Source organism: Uloborus diversus, chromosome 6, assembly GCF_026930045.1.
Source record: "Uloborus diversus isolate 005 chromosome 6, Udiv.v.3.1, whole genome shotgun sequence".
NCBI lineage: Eukaryota > Metazoa > Arthropoda > Arachnida > Araneae > Uloboridae > Uloborus > Uloborus diversus.
The window spans coordinates 107,370,040-107,389,450 of record NC_072736.1 but is presented as its reverse complement, the minus strand read 5'-3'; the positions used below and the strand labels follow the sequence as shown (position 1 = coordinate 107,389,450).

Sequence of the window (19,411 nt, the reverse complement as noted above, 5' to 3'; positions counted from 1 at the left end):
GTAATTTACGCTCCTGTTCAGCGCTTTGTATGTAGTCGGTTCTTTAAAATTAGATTCCCACACCTCTTAACATTCTATATCGTTCGAAAGAAATTTTTTTTTTCTGCATCAAGCTTATTCCAATTTCCCCAATTAATTAGAACAGCAGACATAAGGGTTTCTATTTTAGCGAAAAGTCCAATGCTCAACTTAATTCAAGCTCGGATTTGAGAGCAGAATATATTACTTGACACCACGAATTTGAAAGCGACTTTTCAAACGTACAAAACTGTCATTTTGCATAGTTTAGGAGCTCCTCAGCACCTATATCTGTGCAAGCTGGTGCAAGTTTCTTTGGAACCTGGAAAAGGGGTGTTCTTCAAAACTTTTTTTTTTTAAGAGTCTTTTTTTTTTAGCTAGACAAAGTTAATGGGGGCCTGATAGTTGACACCTTCAATTTTCCTGAAACTTTCAGGACACAAGTATGGTGATAAGAAAAAGTGCATCTTATTTCCTCCCTAATTTGACTTGTTGGCCGTCGAGTGGAGGTCAATGTTTAGGGTCGAGAGAAAAAAGAGCTAAATATATGATTGCTTTGTTTCAAAAGCAATTACTGAACAAAGCCAATTCTTTTCAATAAGGATACTACTTGATACTAGGTATATGCTAGCATAAATATTTTGGTGGCTCATGGCTTTGAGGACAAAGGTCAATTGAAACTGCAACTTTTTTCGCCTTGTTTAGGCCCGGATATCTGCTAAAACCGTGAGTAACCGTCGGAAATAAGTATATGATTAACTACTCACCACAGTATAGTACTAAGAAAAATATAAAATAGCTTTCGTTTCTCTTGATTTTAGTAGTTAAACAGTCTCAAAGTCGATAATTTTTTTTTAAATGCCCAAGTTTTGAGGTCAATAACTTTAATTGTGACGGGTCAACAGCTTTCGAACATAGCTGTAGTTATAGTCCGAGTAGTGTAGTTTAAGGTCCAGGTTAAAAACCCATGGCAACTGATCAACTTTTTTAATTACGCGATCTCAAAGTTGATAATTTGAAGCAAAAAGAATCACAGTTTTAGGTCAATTACTCTAAAACGCCTGAGTCAATAACTTCGAGCAAGAGCTGTAATTATGCTCTACGTGGTGTAGTTTTAGACTCATGTCAGAAAATCATAAGATCTAATCATCTTACTTGATTAAACGGTCTCAAAAATGATGATTTCTGTATAAAAGAACGTTTTTTCACGAGTTTAAATGCGTGCTACTCAAAATCTTATGAGCTCAAACTCACATAAATACTCGAACGAATCAACAGCCAAATGTAAATTAAGTTTCCAAAATTTCATGCTTCCAGTGTAATAAAATTTTCTGTAGTCTTGATTACAACATGGCAATTCTTCTCACAAAGCTGATCTGCAATTTGGAGATAATAGATACTCAGGATTAGAATCTCGAAAGCTGAAAATTTGCTTACTCAGGATTCGAATCTCGAAAACTGAAAATTTGCTTAGGTTAGTTTCAAAGACATCTCTACACCTCTATAAAATTTCATCCCATTCGGGGATGATCGAGCAGGGACAATTTAAGAAATTTAGGTCAGTTGACGTGGTATCACCCAGATATAACAATAGGACAATTCACATGCATCTTTTGTTGTTTTTGACTTTATAATGATCATAAATCAATGCTATATTTTAGGAAGAGGATTGCAATTGGGTAAGAGATTGAGTTCATAATTACAGTAGAATTTGCAAATATATTACTTAGTAATAAACTTCTATAAATAAACTAATTTATTAAATAAGACTCAAAATTAAAAATATAAATATAACGTCAAAAAAAAAAAAGTTTCTTAGACAATAACAAAAGATGCAGGTGAAATGTGCATAGTGATTATATCAGAGTGGTTCCACGTCAACTGGCATGATTTTTCAAACTGTCCCCGCTCGATCATCCCCGAATGGGATGAAATTTTATAGAGGCGTAGAGATGTCTTTGAAACTAACCTGATGCTAATTTTCAGCTTCCGAGAGCCGAATCCTGAGTATCTAGGATCTCCAAAATATAGTGCTCCAAAATGGCGGATCAGCTTTGTGAGAAGAATTGCCATGTTATGGTCAAGATTACAGAAAATTTTATTACACTGGAAGCATGAAATTTTGGGAGCTTAAAGTACATTTGGCTGTTGATTCGTTCTAGTATTTATGTGAGTTTGAGTTCCTAAGATTTTGAGTAGCACGCTGCACGAATATAAACTCGTAAAAAAAAAACGCCCTTTTATACAGAAATCATCGTTTTTGAGACCGTTTAATTAAGCAAGATGATTAGATCTCATGGTTTTCTGACATCAATCTAAAACTATACCAAGTAGAGCATAATTACAGCTCTTTCATGAAGTTATTGACTCAGGCGTTTTAGAGTAATTGACCTAAAACTATGATTCTTTTTGTTTCAAATTATGAACTTTGAGTCCGCGTAATTAAAAAAAGTTGATTAATTGCCATGAGTTTCTAACCTGGACCTTAAACTACACCACTCGAGCTATAACTACAGCTGGCTGTGTCCCAAAGTTGTTGACCCGTCATGATTAAAATTATTAACATTTAAACTTGGTCATTTTAAAAAAATCATCGACTTTGAGATCGTTTAATTACTTAAGTCAAGAGAAGCGAAAGCTATTTTATACTTTTCTTAGTACTACACTGTGGTGAGCAGTTAATCATATACTTATTTCCAAGGGTTACTCACGGCTTTAGCAGATATCCGGGAGACCTTTGCCCTCAAAGCCATGAGCGAGCCACCAAAATATTTATGCTAGCATGTACCTAGTATCAAGTAGTATACTTATTTAAAAGAATTGGCTTGGTTCAGTCATTGCAGTCACGAAACAAATCAGTTTTTTAGAAAAAGAAACTTCGCTTTTTCTTATCATAGTACCACTAACATATCCTGAAATTTTTACGAAAATTGAACACATCAACTATCAAAAGTGTCCAGCTTTAAAAAAAAAAAAAACTCTTAAATATCTCTGTCATGCATATTTCTATCAAGTTCGTTTTGTCTTCGGGTGGCGGCGTGATTTTGTTCTAATTATGAGCTCATTACTTTGATTCTATTTTCTACGGGTGGGAGAGGAGGATTTTCATTTTGTCGAAGCGGAACTCGTAACTCGCTTTTTATTCTGATTATTTTTAGTCGACGATTTTAAAGCGAATCAAATAAGATTGCGAAGCAATCTTCAGGGGTTGGTGAGCGTCAGCGAGCAGGGGGAGGAACCTTCTAGTTTTACAAATAATCATTAGATGTTGTTCAGTAACACAACTTGGTATACCTTTTAAAATGCTAGTTTTTTTCTCTTAATACTAAAAAATTAGACATTTTTTTTTACAAATTGTGATAAGGATTTTTGGGCTTCGGCGGGTTTAGGGATGGCGGAATTTTGGCGCAGTACTGTAATTCGGGTGGAAAGCTCATCACATGAAAAAAGTGAGTAGTGATTTATCACAAATTTGATAGGCATTCTTCAAGTACTGTCATATCTGATTACAGAAAATAAGAGTTTGAGCAAAAGATTTTCATCAGATACCTTGGTGTCTTGTGCACATACTTTACTTTTGTTAACTTCATTTCATCACCATCACCCTTTCTCTCTCTCTCAAAAAAAAAAAAGGTTTTTGATTTGGTTTCTAAAGAAGATGAAGAGCTCCTCCCAAGTTAATTTTGTTTTAAAATATGCCGATTCGCAGTTTGCTGATTTTGTTGCACACAAATTTGTCCTTTTCTGATTAGGGTTTCCAATCCCGATCCCGCAGTATCCGACATGATATACAGCGCAATTAATCCCGCGGGATTTGCAATCCCGCATTTTTCTATGCAAACGTTTTTTCCCACTTTTGCCGCTCATAAAACGACTCTTTTCACAAAGAAGCATCATCAGAAGTTTGAATCGCCTTCCTCGTATATCTGCAGGAAGAGCAAGAAAAACTTTGTGTCTCGTATGATAAACGGTGGATTTACCATTTAAGAATACAATAAAAATAGAGTATATTTTTCTGGGAACGAATTGATATTCTCATTCGAGGTTTAACTTTTCATACCATCAGCAATAGAGAAAAGGCCTAAAATTTACACACATTTTCAAAAACCATCACTAAAATTTAAAATCCAGATCATTACATTTTAGAAAATAGAGAGAAAGTATATTACAGATTACAAAACCGCAGCAGTAGCCTAAATGCAATGTTGCTGCATTTCTGTAAACTTAAGGAATGCACTGAAAACCTTTAATTTACAAAAAGTTCACAATATTTTTCTCCAAAGAAGAAAGCAATGAAAATCGCCCATAAAGGTATGACGGGCGAAAAATGCTTCTACATTTGAACGAAGCCATTCCAAGTTTGGTGATATTTTGATAGTTGAAATTGTAACCCTAACTCCAGTGGATGAACCCTAAACTCCAGTAGGTAGCGTTCATTGTTGACTATTTTTTCGTTTCTTCATTCCCCTGAAACGACAGTCTTACCAGTAAAACAGTTCAGCTACCGGATCGAGTTCAGCTTTGTCCTTATCACAATGAACCCTTTCCCTGCATGTTAAACATTATCAAAACATATCAAATTATCATCCGTGGCGCGAGTTTCATTGTTGAATCACGCGGGTTACTCGATCGTCGGCTATTATTTATATGAGAATTCGGCACGAATCTAAAAGAGACGACAGAAACTTGGATGAAACACTGGATGACTCGCTTCACAGTGCAGTAAGTTAAGCTGTTCAAGTTTTTGAATGTCTCTTTAAAGTGAGAGATCAAATTATAATGAATCAAATCCATTGATACTATGTCCAACGAATGAAGCAACAAGTTATACTCAATGAAAGGTACATTCTAAGTTGGGTACAGCAAAACACATATTCAATAGACATCGTTTTGGTCAGAAAGTTACTTGAGTAAAAATCAAGCATAAGAAAAGAAAAATCTATTTCAGAAGGTGATGAAATTGATAGGAGTCTTTTGCTAAATGTTCACAATTATTGGAGAACTTTTGATTTTTGCGACATGAAAAATCCGCCTTTGCAGATGAACTTGATTTGTGCAGTGAAGTATGATGTGGACATAGCAAAACTTTCCTATCTGTATTTCAGTTGAGTAATCGATGCTTACTTCTTATCACCATTTACCAAAATTCGGTTTTATTGTAACATTTGAACTTCAGGATTTATATCAGCAAGGTTGGCTCAATTTGTTGCCTTGGAGGAATTTCAAATTTATATGTCATCGCAACAAAGTTGGCCTTGGCCGCAGTTCTATTAACGCGCATTGCACAGGCACTGAGTTATGGAAGAGGATATATCAGTCATGCTGGACGACAAAAGCATTCAAATTCCTTTTCTTGAGCAATAGGTGCCAAAACTGAAGGTGAATCCACAAATGTTTCAGTTAAGGTTCCCTTTTCTTTCAGTTTTTTTTTTTTTTTGAATTCGTGTATTATTTTCCCAGATAGAAAAAGTAATGCTTAGCGAGAAAGTCATTCTGTCGTGTCATCTCTTGGAAATGATTTGTGGCAAGAATTTATCTGCACCTCCCCCATTGACGCGCATAATTGGTACGCATATGCGTACCAATTTTTAAGCGTATCTTTGTGTTATTGTTTGTCAGACAGAAGTCAGGTCAAAAGAAGAAATAGTTGGATAAGGTCAACCCCTGAAGAAATTAGTGCCAAAACTAATCAACACCAGCTCACATGAAGATGCACATTCTGCATATTAGAATCAATAGTTTCTAATATGCAGAAGAAAGTAATTAAATGATGATCATTTTTCGTATTTATCATTTAACTCCTATATCGTTAGCATTTTGTCTTTTAGTCATAAACAAAACTTGGGGTTCCTTTAGGTAAAAGCAAATGACTAAGGGTTCCGTGTCCTAAAAAGTTTGGAAACCGATGTTCTACATGATAGCCTAGGTGCAAAGAAAACAAACTGCTCTTGGCACTGTATAAATATTAATTTATTTACTATAAAATTACATTCTGATTTACTGTACACGAAGGAAAACAGCAGTAAAGGTACTGGAAGAAGGCATGATTCTTGTCAATAAGGAAAAATTCTGAAATAGGAATATATGCTACAATTTACTTGAAATTGGCACAACATAAAATATTTTCTATGCAAATGCATTCAAAGTATATCACATACATTGGAGAATTTTTCATTCGTTTAAAGCCACTAAACATCTTATATCATCAAATCCTAAAAATAACATTCAGCTCAATAGGTTAAAGTTAAGTGTATGACATACACATACTTTTCCTTTTATAGTGAATGTAAATATTTTTGACAATACAGTATAAGTCAAACTTTTATGTTAGTTACAAAACTCTAATCATTCAAAATCACTTTGATAAGTCAGGCAGGAATATTTTTTACAAAAATTGTGAGTTCTCAAAGCCAATGTAATTTTTAAATTAAGTTATGTTGTTACCTTTTTGAAATTTTTAAAAATATAGAATATTTTAAATAAAATCAGTTAACTTAAAAATTTTAAGAATGTTATATCTACTCTTATTGGCACCAGTCCTTCCTAAATTCTAAGTAAGTCAAATATACCGATTTAAAGTTGTTAATGTGTAATATAATGTAGAAAATGATATATTTTGTTTTTAAAGTAAACCCATTATAAATCATTTACCTTTACTTACAGACCGGTAGAAGACATTCATTATACATATCATCTAGTTTAACTTATGGATAACTGCAATCTTCAGAAATATATTCATGAGTTAGTTCATTCTTAATCCTATTAAACCTTTTCAACATAGATACTATCAACAAAATTCCCAACTCTATATAATAGTTTTGGCTTTTAGAATAACTTTTTTAATGGTTTTTCTGATAGTACGTAGATAGTTCATATTCTTCTGGCATAGATTAATATTTCAAACTTGAAATATTTGCATAACAGAACTTACAATAGTGTGAAATTTAACAATGAAAAGTTTTTTCAAAATGTATTTTACATATTTCATGTACTATTTCATTTAAGTATCTTGTTGTACCTAAAAAAATATGAAAAAAGTATTCCAAAGTAATTTTCAAGCCAGGTGCATAAATATCCCAATTTTTTTTTCTAAAATGTACCATGAATATGGACTACTTTGGCACACATTTTGGAATTTTATTCATCTTTTCCCAATAACTTTTCCTATTTTTAAGCAGTAGTGATCTTTTTTACACATATAGAGTACTCATAATTTAAATTTTGAATAGTAATAAAACTCCTTTAATTAGTAAAAGTAATATAACTCCTTTTAATTTGTTCTTTCTTTTTTGAGGGGGAGGGGGGGACAATGTTACATTTTGCTTTTGGGTTACTTTGGCCCAAGGTAGTTTTCCCCATTTAAATCATTGTATGTAGAACTAGAATTAAAGAAAGATTTGTATTCATACAGATATCCATTTGCTTGAAAGAAAAATGCATTTTATATGAAAGTCACACATATTTGTTTGAAGGAAAGTTATTTTTTTTTAAAAATATGTGTGCAGGCCTAGTTATTATCTCACAAACTGCTACTAACGAACAGTCATATTTTCATTAGTTTTGGAGGTTGTATAATTTTATTAATAGAACACCATTATTGTAGAAGAGAAGATCTTTAATTGTTGGCCAGTTTCAAAACTTGCCGGTGCACTTCACGCACTCAATCACAGCGGCTCCTTCTTTCACATCAACGGCTCTATCCCTGAAAACCTGAACTCATTCCATTTTACAACGAAATTCCTTAAACCTTCCGACAAATTTCCCAAAATATGTAAGAAGTAGATGCCACTGTGTGGACTTCTTTGGGATTACCAAAAACTTCCTGTTCCTCTAGATCTTCCATAGTAAAAATCATGTCATTGTGGTCTGATGAATTGAGACTGTAATCACTCTCTGTATCCGTTGATGAGAGTTCCCAGTTTTTTCTTTTTCTTGTGCGTTTCCAGTCTAGAGCTTCACTTTCAGCCTTTCTTTTCTTTTTCATATCCCTCTGGCGGATTTTTTCAAGTTTTTGTGCTGGGGGTATATTTGAGGTTAGGAGAACTATTGTTATTGTCAAATTTTTTAATAAAAACCTTAATGGGAATGAGAAGTACAACTACCCTACCGCATAAAGTACTGAATAATATTTACAAATAGGTACTTAAACTCTTAGCTGATGTAGAACTGTTTCTACATATAAAAGTTTAAGAGGTTATACAGGCACAAAGTGAACAAAAACACTAACAATGCTTCCTGTGGAGAGGTACCAATCTGCTTGGTATACATCACTGTGGGTTTGACACAACTCCCTAGCAAAAACTGTTAAAGTTAATTAAAAAACTGTTTTCTAAAGGTTAACACAGAATGTTGTATTTTTCTCACAGTTTAGGTCAAAGATGGATTCTTGAACCGAAGTAGCCCATATTCATGGTAGTTTAAATGCAGGGAAGATATTGCTTATAAGCATGTAGTTAAGGATTTCAAATACTCATCATAGTTGCTTCAGTTTACTTTAAAGTAAACTTATAGCTAGATCAAAAAGTGGACAGATATTAAAGAATTTAACAAAGAAAAAAAAATACAATAAATGATTAAATTGGCAGCTAAGAATCTGCTTAGCAAAGGTGTAATCAAACTTGTCATCAAATTACAATTTAGATTGGTGTCTTTAGCCTGGAGTATAACACATCATAATTTCTTTTGCAAAGCATTTACACAAAATTACATATCATATCTATATCTTTCTTTTAGCTCTGAAACCTGTAAGTGCAATCGTCAATGATGCATCATTAGTAATACTGACAGTTCATCACTCGATTCGCCCTACCTTTTTCAGAAGAAACTGGTGCCTACTACTCTGGTTGGAAAAAAAATGTAATTTAAAAGAGAGATTAACATTTTTACCTTCTAACATAGAATTTGATGAAACACATATGGTTAATCAAAAATTAACTCAAAAGGGAACAAAAAAAAAAAAAAAAAAAAAAAAGATAGAAAGAAAGAGAGACAGAATAAAAGTTAAAATGCACTTGAATAAACCAGCCTTTTTTTTTTTAAATTTTTACTGTGCAAGGTTCTGTTTAAATATACCGCAAATTAGCTGTTGAACCCTGCTTTTCATAGAAAATACATTACATCTACAAAAAAGGATTAAAAAAAATAGAAAATTATTGCTTTTAAAACTTGAACATTACCTACTGAAACGTTCAAAACAAATTTTGTAATTAATATACAAAAGTGCAATTGGACACTTATTAACAAACACTAAATTACATTCATATGAAATCACTGGGATAAGATTAATAAAATGGCAATAAAATTTATTTAGTTTAAATAGTTTGCTAAATATTAATATAACATTGCACATATATTCTACTACTAAAATAATTAACTTAGTCTTTATATTTTTGCTTATTTGCAAAATGTAGAAAAATATAATAAACGAATAAAATTAGATTTAAAAAAAATGATTGAAAAAAAAAAAAAATACATACACAAGGTTGACGCTCAACAGATGGCAGAAGTGAATATGCCATATTGGTAAGAACTTATTTATTACATGATTTTAATATTGCTTTTTCTCTTCTCTTTCCTCTTTTAGTAGTCCTTAACACATGGCAGAAGTGAATATGCCAAATTGTAAGAATGTATTTCTATTTATTACATTATTTCAACTATTCTTCTTTCTCACATATTTTTTTGATCCAAAAGTTTTAATTTGGCAATTATCCTTTAGTTCTCCAAAAAATAATGCAAAAACATCTTTATTAGTGCCTTTTTAGAATAGGTCTCACCCAAGTCCGTAATTTTTGGTGCCCTCCCCCCCCCCAAAAAAAAATTCCCCTTCAAAGTTTTATGTGAACAGGAAGTATGAACAACTTACAGAAATAACTCTTTTATTTGTGTGGTGTAATGAAAATTTAAACTAGCTAATATACATAAAAAGACAAATATAAATTATGAAACCATTTTACTGTATAATTTGCCCTTGACACCTAGGTAACCGACACTTTTCCGCAGTATTGTGCTATTTTTGTTGACATTTTATTTACCCAATATAATTTAAGATGTATTGTATAAAATGTTAAAAAATTAAGTATTTATATTTTTGATAAAATTTTAAATCCATTTGGGCATTACCCCCAAGAAGGATGTTACCTGACGCGAACTACACGCTCTCTCTCCCCCTCCCGTAATGCCCTTAATTATATACATCTATGTTTACTAAATTCATACATTTAAACTTGTTATGCTAGTGCTGAGGTTAGGAATTAATTTAAAAAAAAAAAGCAAAAAAATTTTTGAAACACTATAAAATATATGAAGAAAAAAAAAGAAAATATTTTAGTTTGTAAGAATTCCTTGTTTTTTTTATGCAGTAGATAGAGATCCTCAAAAAATGTCCAATATAGAAAATAACTCAAAGTTTTATGATGTAGCAAGAAATTGGTTTTTTATGCAGAGAAAACCAATTTCTCGCAACCCTTCAGCACAGATAGATTCGCATGTTGAAAATATATCAACAAGGATCTAACATGTCTTGAGACTTTTTACAGTGTTTGCGTAACAGTTGATAAGTAATTAAAATTGCCCAATAGTACCCTGTTTTACATTTTTTAGCTAATACTGTATCCGTTTTAAGTCATTTTAAAGAAAAGTATTTTCTCCAACATCAAAATTTTCAGATTCCTATTTTATTCATTTTGTATTAGAATTCCTTAGAACCTTATGGCACATTATATGAACATATACAGTGAAACCTGTGTAAGTTAACCACTTGCAGTGCACTACTTTAGTGGTCAACTTAAACAGGTGGTCAACTTACAAAGGTTGATTTATATGATAAGGGCTAATTCCATGCCTGAAAAAAGCGATCAACTTAGACAGGTGTCAACTTACAAGGGTGGTCAACTTCACATGTTATACTGCATCATCATTAACTCTTAAAATTGAAGCCTTATTATTATGCTATAGAATTGCAGAAACTACATTTAGAGAAAGCAACCAAATGTTCCTCTTTAACCAAGAGTTTGTCATGAAAATAATTTAGCCCTAGCTTCCCAAAATACAAAAAATTGCAACACGTATTCCAATGAAATCAAATGCTTAAAAAATAAATCTATGTATTCCTTCAAATTGGTTAAAAGCAGAAATGCACTATAAAAGCTTGATTCAGGCACACAATGATTGAGTTAAACATTAAAAACATTTCAAGCTAGAGTTTTGCCACGACATTCATTCGCAAACGTTGGAGAGAAAAAAAGGTTTTGAAAGCTATTTTAAATTATTTTCCACTCAGGAGAACTTCTCATTGCTCAAGAAAACTTTCAAAATTAGCTTTTTCAATTCAATATTTTTACCATGAAGGCGTATTAGAATGTACACATGACATTTTGGTTATTACAAGACAACTTTTTTAAAATATACACTGGTACAAAAATATTTGCATATGAACCTGAGACATCATGTAGTTTGAATCTTGATTGAACAAAAATAGCGTTTTTAAAGATTATGCTACTGAAACTTTTAATATTGTCTGGTAGCTTTTCTAAAATTTTATTAGCCATAAAAATAATCTCTTGATGAGCGAAAAAGGACTATGTACACAAGAAAAAACATTCACATAATTAAAGATATTACAGCTACAAACTGGAAAAATATTTTTTTGACTTTTTTTTCCTGGAGAAAAAATAGTCACAGCAATGCTAACCAAACATTACAATGTGCTTCTTTGAGGTCAACAAATTATTTTCATAAATACTGACTAGCATCAACACAGAATCAAATTTTTAAAAATAGTGTTGCCTTGCTACTATTTGAACAAAAAAATCTTTATATTATTAATATTATCTAACACTTGAAAAATAATGAGATTTGAGGATAAGTACAATTGTTTCTTGGTGTATAAGACGAAAATAATAAACATGAGAAAACTAGATTTAAGTGAGAGGCGGGATACATAAACACAAACGTTTTTGAAATAAAATCATTATTACAACTCAACACTGTTTAAAGTTCAAGGAAAATACAATTTTTTGTAATCTAAGCAATACAAATTTACATGATGATTAAAGTTTGATTAAAATATAGGATTTTTTTTTAATTCATGTAATTTGAATAGTTACACGAATAAAAAACTTGAATAGTTCTTCACCAAGCTGAGAAAATTCTTTTCAGAAAAAATATGGATCTTGAATGCTGTCCTAATAAGCAAAAGTGTAAAAAAGTGTGTTTTATTTCTGTTGATTCATCAACTTGATATAAAAATTTTCTAGATATTTTTAGTTTCCCAACCAATATTTTTCAAATGTCACCCATCATGTCGTTAATTCGTCATCCAAAAACATCTTCTGGAATTTTCAGTCTGACTACCTCATTCATTGCATCAGAACTTATCATTCCCCATACAATTTCATTATACACTGGAAAAATAAATGTTTTACCGTTGGTATGCAGTTTTCAATGCAATTCAGCAATTAATAAAACTAGGAACATCATAACTGATATCTTACGCAACTAAAATACATCTCTGTTCTTCATTTTACTTCAACTCTGAAAATACTGCCGCACACCAAGGACCTTGCTGCGGCACACCAGTGTACCGAGGCACAAAGGTTGAAAAGCACTGTACTAAGATACCAATTACATCTTAAAATGGGTTTCTTCCTTATGTACATATTTACTTAAATTACATACTTTTATCAATGACTGACATGTGGTTTAACACTTCAGCGTTTTTCTTTCCCCCTTATTAAAGAATTCGTGAGACAAGTGAATGCATAGATAAAATGAATGAATATGGAAAAATATACACTTGCTAAAAATAACATAGAAATTAAAATTCATTTTCAACAAATTCAAGTCTTTCATAAAATACAAGTGATATGAATGTTTAGTATGACTAGCAGAAAGTTGAACATTGAATTTCAACTCAAGGAAACAAAAATGCATAAACAATTGAAAATATACACAATCATATTAACTTACTAGTAAAATCTATGATTAACAATATTCAATAAAGCATATTCTTGTGCAGGGTTGCTATAATAATCAGTGAACAGGTTTCCTGCATTTTCCTTGTGTATTTGAAACAACATACCATTTAAAGTAAAACAAACTTGATATTTCTTGGAATTTTTTTTTTTTTTTTAATTTTTCCAAAACATATGCAAGTAATAAATTTTTTTTACAAAGAAAAGCATAAATGCAAGCTATATACAATGTTGAATAGCAGTAATTATATACTAGTAATATAATTATTGACGTTTACTGGTATATCAGTAAATATAATAAACCCCTAAAATTCTGTTCATTTCTTTTTTTTGGGGGGGGGGGGATATGTAGTAACCCAGGTCGCTTACTCATGAGAAAAAGCAAGATAATGCCTTGATTCAGTATTGCAAAAGAAAAAAAAAACACACACACACATAAATTAACTTTTGAAAAGTGTATGTGTTAAGATAAGTTATAAAATTAATATTTAAATTTCTAAAGGCATAAACTGGAGCATATGGTCGTCTGGCTCCTAAATCCAGAAAATAACCTTCTTTCAAAAAAAAAATGTGTATTGCATATAAATGTGCTTGTTGTTTATGGTAGGCCATTATCAATCAATTTAATTATATGCCAATAAAGTAATCAATTTAGAAGCAATCATCATTACTGCAATTTGTTCATATTTTATTTAAATATGTTTAAATAAATTATTTTAGGGTCCTTTTAGAGAGGTAAGTTTAATTTTTATTTATTGAATAGCTATGGTAAATTCTTTAGTAACTTACTGCTTAAATGTTTGCTTACTTAGTTTTAGTTTAATTTTTATAAACTATTCGTTATTATACAATATTTATCTTGTTGAAACAACAAATGACATTGTTAGTAAATATTTTTACAAAATTAAACTGTTTATTAATGCTAATAAGATATGTATAGAACTTATATTCATTTTTAAGCTTAACATATATTTTTTATAGTATAACTTTTTTCCCTAACCTCGACTTTTCTGGCATGCCGCAAAGGACCAGGCAAGTGGTATTGAAAATCTGGTGACCCCCGAATTTTGCGGCATGCTGGATAATGCGGGGTAATTCAGTAAGTTAAAATCAAAACTAGATTGCATAAACAAGAATGCTTCCTATCTACAATTCAAAAAAAAAAAAAAAAAGACTAAAGACAAGACAAAATGCGTGTATCTTAACATAATCATATGAAATTTCTAAGTAAAAGCATAGATCAAAGCTCACATGTTCCAAAATAATTATAATCGATACTTTCCGACTATGATTATGTTTAATAATTAATCATAAAAACTTTTATTTGCATCCTTCTGCACATAATAAATTTGGTTGCATGTTACAGAAGGACTTCTATCACTGATGTTAGGTATTGATAATAATGGCCATTTATTGCATAAAATAGTTTGTAATACTTCTCTCCAAAAACTACCTACCCTTTAACATGAAGTCTCGGAACTGCCATAGGAGAAGTGGTAGGTTCTTTCCAATGTCCTGGAACCTGGATTGTGTGACTCAAAGCCGATAGCCCTAACCAGTACACCACACAGGACTTGGTTTGTTTTACTGATAATACTGCTAATGCTAAAAATTCTTTTTTGGGGGGTTTTCAAACAATTACAGTTGGCACTCTGTTTAAGGATGCTCTATTTAACGACTTTCTCTCTTTAGAGACAACTTTTCACAGTCCCGAATGCTTCACTGTAGTCTTAAAAGCATTCTGTTTAAGGACGCATTCTACTTAAGGACCATTTTTTGTGGTCCCTTGAAAGTTGTTAAATAGAGAACCAACTGTATTTCAATAAATATCAAGGCCCCCAAAGCAAAATACTACTAAATTTGTGACGTACGTTGCAGAACAGATCCCTGAGCTCCAGAACATTTCTGTTCAAATGTGAGAGGAAAAAACTCAGACAAATTTTCTGCAGAAACTGCAAATATCTTCCAACTTAAAATGAAATTTTGCAAATTCTATAGATTTTTTTTTCTAGAAGAAAATCTAAAATTCTCGGAAATTACAATAATTCGAAGGAAAGCTCGCCAAAAATGTTGAATTTGATAAGTCATCTGCAGGAACTTCAGATGTTCTTTGAACTTAAATTTGTAGAAAATCTGCAGTTTTTGCAAAAATTTCATATTCTGAATCTAAAAACATTCTGCTGTTTCTAGCGACTTTGGTTCCCCTTTTCCTCATTTCTCCCAACTGACCTTCATCCACTGCGATTTCCTCCGTAAACGTATGTTTTGGAAATATGCCAACATTGAAACACGTCCATCGCCAAAAATTTCGTGTCTTGTTTGAGATTTAAATCCTTTTGCATCTGGAAAATATTTCAATTATTTAGAAAGTTTTGAAGTGTTTTATTATTTGCTACCAAAACTCGACTCACTTTATTTACTATTTTAGTAATTTATTTATTAACATTATTTTAATTTCTCCTTCATGACATGTAAAATTAACCAAAAAAAACGTAGTTTGACACCAAGGTTCGAATTTTTATACAATTTTGTATCTTTGCTCTTTTTATGCATTTTAGAAAGTGCATAAAATATTTTTGGAGAATCTCAATCGATTTAGATTCCGCAGGAATGCATAGCAACAATGAAGTTTTAAAAACTGAAATTGACGTTTTAAAAACTCCCCCCCCCCTCCTGTATGAAATTTTGATTTAGGGACCCCGATTTGTGGAAAGGGTCACGTTAGTTTGCTTGTGTATACAATGCTTGTGAAGTACTTGCAGAACAACTTTGGTCAAATGATCTTACGTTGCAGAACATTGTCCAGTATTCTACTTTGGGGGTCAAAGGTAAGGAAAGAACAGAGGAGCATTTAAAAATATAGCTTAAATAAACAAAAAAAGTTCAGGCCTGTCAGTGCAATGAAATTTAGAAGAAAAAAAATGTCATAAGTTTATAGCTTTGAACGTAAACAGTCTAAATAAAGAAAAATGGAGAAAAAAAATGCAAGGAAAATGCAGGATATAACTAAAAAACACAAAAGCAATTGTTTTTTATTCCATCATATTATATATATATATAAAGGGTGTCCCAAAATTAACGCAAGATTTAAATTTGCCACCATTTTTTCCATAAATTGTTGGCAGCCATGAAAAGAGAACAATTTGACAGTTGAAAGTTTAGGGTTAGTAAAAATGGGGTGTTATTGTACCATACAGCTAGAGAGAGTGAAACATTTTAATTACTGCATAAGGCATTTCCTAGTTGCGTACTCTCTCATTTCGGTCATCAGAATTGGCACCCTAGATCGTGTGATTTAACATTTTAAAATTTCTTCTTATGGGGTTATTTGAATTCAAAGGTCTATGTCAACAAGCCCACAACCACCCGTGCATTACCGTGTTGCGATACTGAGCGCCAATAACAGTAACTGCTTGACCAGCCTCAACTTCCATTATTTTTGAAACAATTGTTCAATAATGAAAGCGCGTTATTGTATCGTATAACGCTCCATTTTTAATTACCCTAAACTCTCAGCTGTCAAATTGTTCTTTTTTCAGGGTTGCCAACCATTTATTGCAAAAATGGCAGCAAATTCAAATCTTGCGTTAATTTTGGGACACCCTTTATATATATATATATATATATATATATATATATATATATATATATATATATATTGATGAATTTTGTTAAAAATAGGTAAACAATACTGTGCCATCCATTACTTTCATTCTTTTTAAAATGAATTATAGTGCTTATTTATTAAATATTGCACAAGAGAGGACTTTAGACAAAAATTGTCTATATTAAAAGTCTAATTAATACACATGTATTCAAAGAATATACAATAAAACTTGCTTAAAGAAAATATTTCACCATCAAGTTCGCATTTTAAAAAATTGAATCAAATGTATGTAACTTTATTTCGTTACTTGGTAACAGATTTTAAAATATATTGCTCAGTGACAAAATACAATCTTGAACACCCCAATAGGAGGAATTTTCAAAATCGAAAATCCTACATAAAAATTAAATTATGCACAAACAAAACAAACTATCTATCATAAAAAATACTTTTACAAAATTCACACTATAATACAAGATTTTTTTTGCTCCAGCAATAAAAATACTGTACATTATGATTTGACCATATGTTTACACTATTTTGATGATAATGGGTCTCTACATGATGTGCATTTTGAACTGTCAATGAATGCTTAAAACAGCATTAATTTATTAGGTTTTTAATTTGACACACACATAATACTGAACATTGTGATTGTCAGAGCATCAATAACTGTTTTCATGACCTGCCAAAATGTATAAATTGGATGAGCTTTTAGGATCATCAGTAGGCCTACTTTCCAAAACGACTATCCTGTGGATAAAAACAAAGACATATCAAGATTTTTTTAAACAAAAATATCAGTTAACACTAAATGAAATCCAGATCATTTTACTTGAATGACATTTTGTCAAATATTTTAGAGTACAATTTCGCATAATATTGCAGGAGCGCAATGGCTGGCATCAGGGCTGTAGTTGGGGAGAACGTGGGGATACCGTCTTCTGAAATATTTGGTATTTTATAGTAAAAATAACTTGGGGATGGTTGAAATTGATGTTTCTGCAGTCCATTCGTTCATAAGTAGATATGCACGTGCAAAGGGGTCGAAAGTACTCAATATTTATTTTGGAGTTAGTAAAAGGCAAATTTATGCTGGAATTTGAGTGGAATTTTTTTTTGCAAATACAATACTTTTTGTACCTTGTACAAGGAAGTAATAACCCAAATGTAAGGTTAATTGGTTTCAAACCACCTTTTCTTTTGGTGTGCCCCCTGAAATCCCAAGGGGAGTTCTCCTAAATATTTTTTTACAACTACAGCACTAGCTAGTGTACAACAATGTTATATCTGCATATAACATGCAAAACTTATTTCTTTCAAACAAAAATCATTGGCTTTTTTTTCAGTCATAATTATTTTTCAGATTTAGATCAGTCAAAAAATGAGCTTGAAAACCATTAGAAGATTTTTCCTGAAAATGCCAAAATTTTGCATGCCTGATGAGTAGCAAGAGATGATAGTGATAGTACTGTTAGATGTGATTAGCTAGCATGGTTTTTAACAACTATTGAAGCTTCGATGCGGTTTGAGCTTTGCCCTTGTTTGATTTTTTTTTTAAAATTACTTACATCCTTTTGCTTCTTAATGCACCAATTTTCATTAAAAAAAAAAGCAGACAAAAAGGTTCAAAATAAATCTCTTTATTGCTATTTATTTATTTCATTTAATCATCTTTCTCTTTGATGAATCAGGGAATTAAAAAAACTGGCCCCTCCAAATCTAAAGAGTGGTTTTTGCTCATTTTTTGTATAAAATAAATTTTAGAAAAAGATGGTACAATGAGCTGAAAATATTTTCTACAATGGTTACAGCATTAAAAAAAAAGATTAAAATTTTTAAATTACTTGCACAAAGAAAAATAAGTAAGGCATTCCAAGTAATATTGTGACAGGTTAAAAACATTGCCTTAACATACCTTACTAACATACGTAACTTTTAAAGAAAATAACCATTAAAGTTTTTCTTTACCTTATCGTGGCTTCAAAGCAACAGTAGGATATCTTACTGTTATTTCTGGGATTTGATGTCTTACAGTTGCTCTGAGGCGACGTTATGTACTTTGAATAGTTAGAAAACTCACCTGTCAGACCCAAGCATACGAAAGATTCTTGAATGATCTGTAATTTCTTGAACAATTTCATTATTCTTAAAACTGCGTCCTTGCATACCATGTTTATGAAAGGCTAATACACTATCAGTTAAACAAACTGAAAAGAAAACAATAAAATGGAACAATTACTGCTCAATGCTAACATACACACACAAAAAAATAAGAAAACCAACACATACAAACACAAGCATTGGCTAAACTAAAGGGTTCTTAAATTCAGCAATAAAGACATTTTTTTTTTTATAAAAAAAAAGAAAATTCTATCAGTATTCAAAGTGGACAAAATAGAGTAAGTGAAAGTATACAATTTTAATAATAAATAATATTTCATATTATCAACATATATTAACAACCAAACAATTTTTGGTACAAACAATAAATAATTTTTACAAATGAAAATTTAGAAATTAAATATCATCAATGATTCATAAATGTTTTGTTGTCAACTTATAAATAAAATTTTAATTACATAATAAAAATATTTTTACCAATAGAATCGATTTTGTAGTCAAAAACTAATTCGGCTGGTTGTCTCCGACTTGACTTTAGTTTTCCCTGAACATTAACAACTCTGACTAGATCTAGAAAAATATAGAAAAAGCATGAATATATTTAAACATGGTTTACATTAAGATTGGTATTAAATTAGAAAAAATCATATGCAAAGGTATTGCCTAGTAATGAGTATCAATTTTTATC

General features: G+C 31.2%; 1 protein-coding gene across 1 annotated transcript in view; it reads right to left on the bottom strand.

Annotated features, from left to right (window-relative positions):
* Window positions 1-17,264: 17,264 nt before the first annotated feature.
* The window catches only part of LOC129224912 (mitogen-activated protein kinase kinase kinase kinase 5-like), a 40,422-nt gene continuing 38,275 nt past the window's right edge, over window positions 17,265-19,411 (bottom strand). Inside the window, exons 26-28 of the mRNA XM_054859459.1 lie at window positions 19,201-19,293; window positions 18,683-18,809; window positions 17,265-17,352 (exon numbers count right to left, since the gene is read on the bottom strand). Of these exons, the coding sequence (XP_054715434.1) occupies window positions 17,265-17,352; window positions 18,683-18,809; window positions 19,201-19,293 (308 nt within the window). The remainder of the gene's footprint in view (window positions 17,353-18,682; window positions 18,810-19,200; window positions 19,294-19,411) is intronic.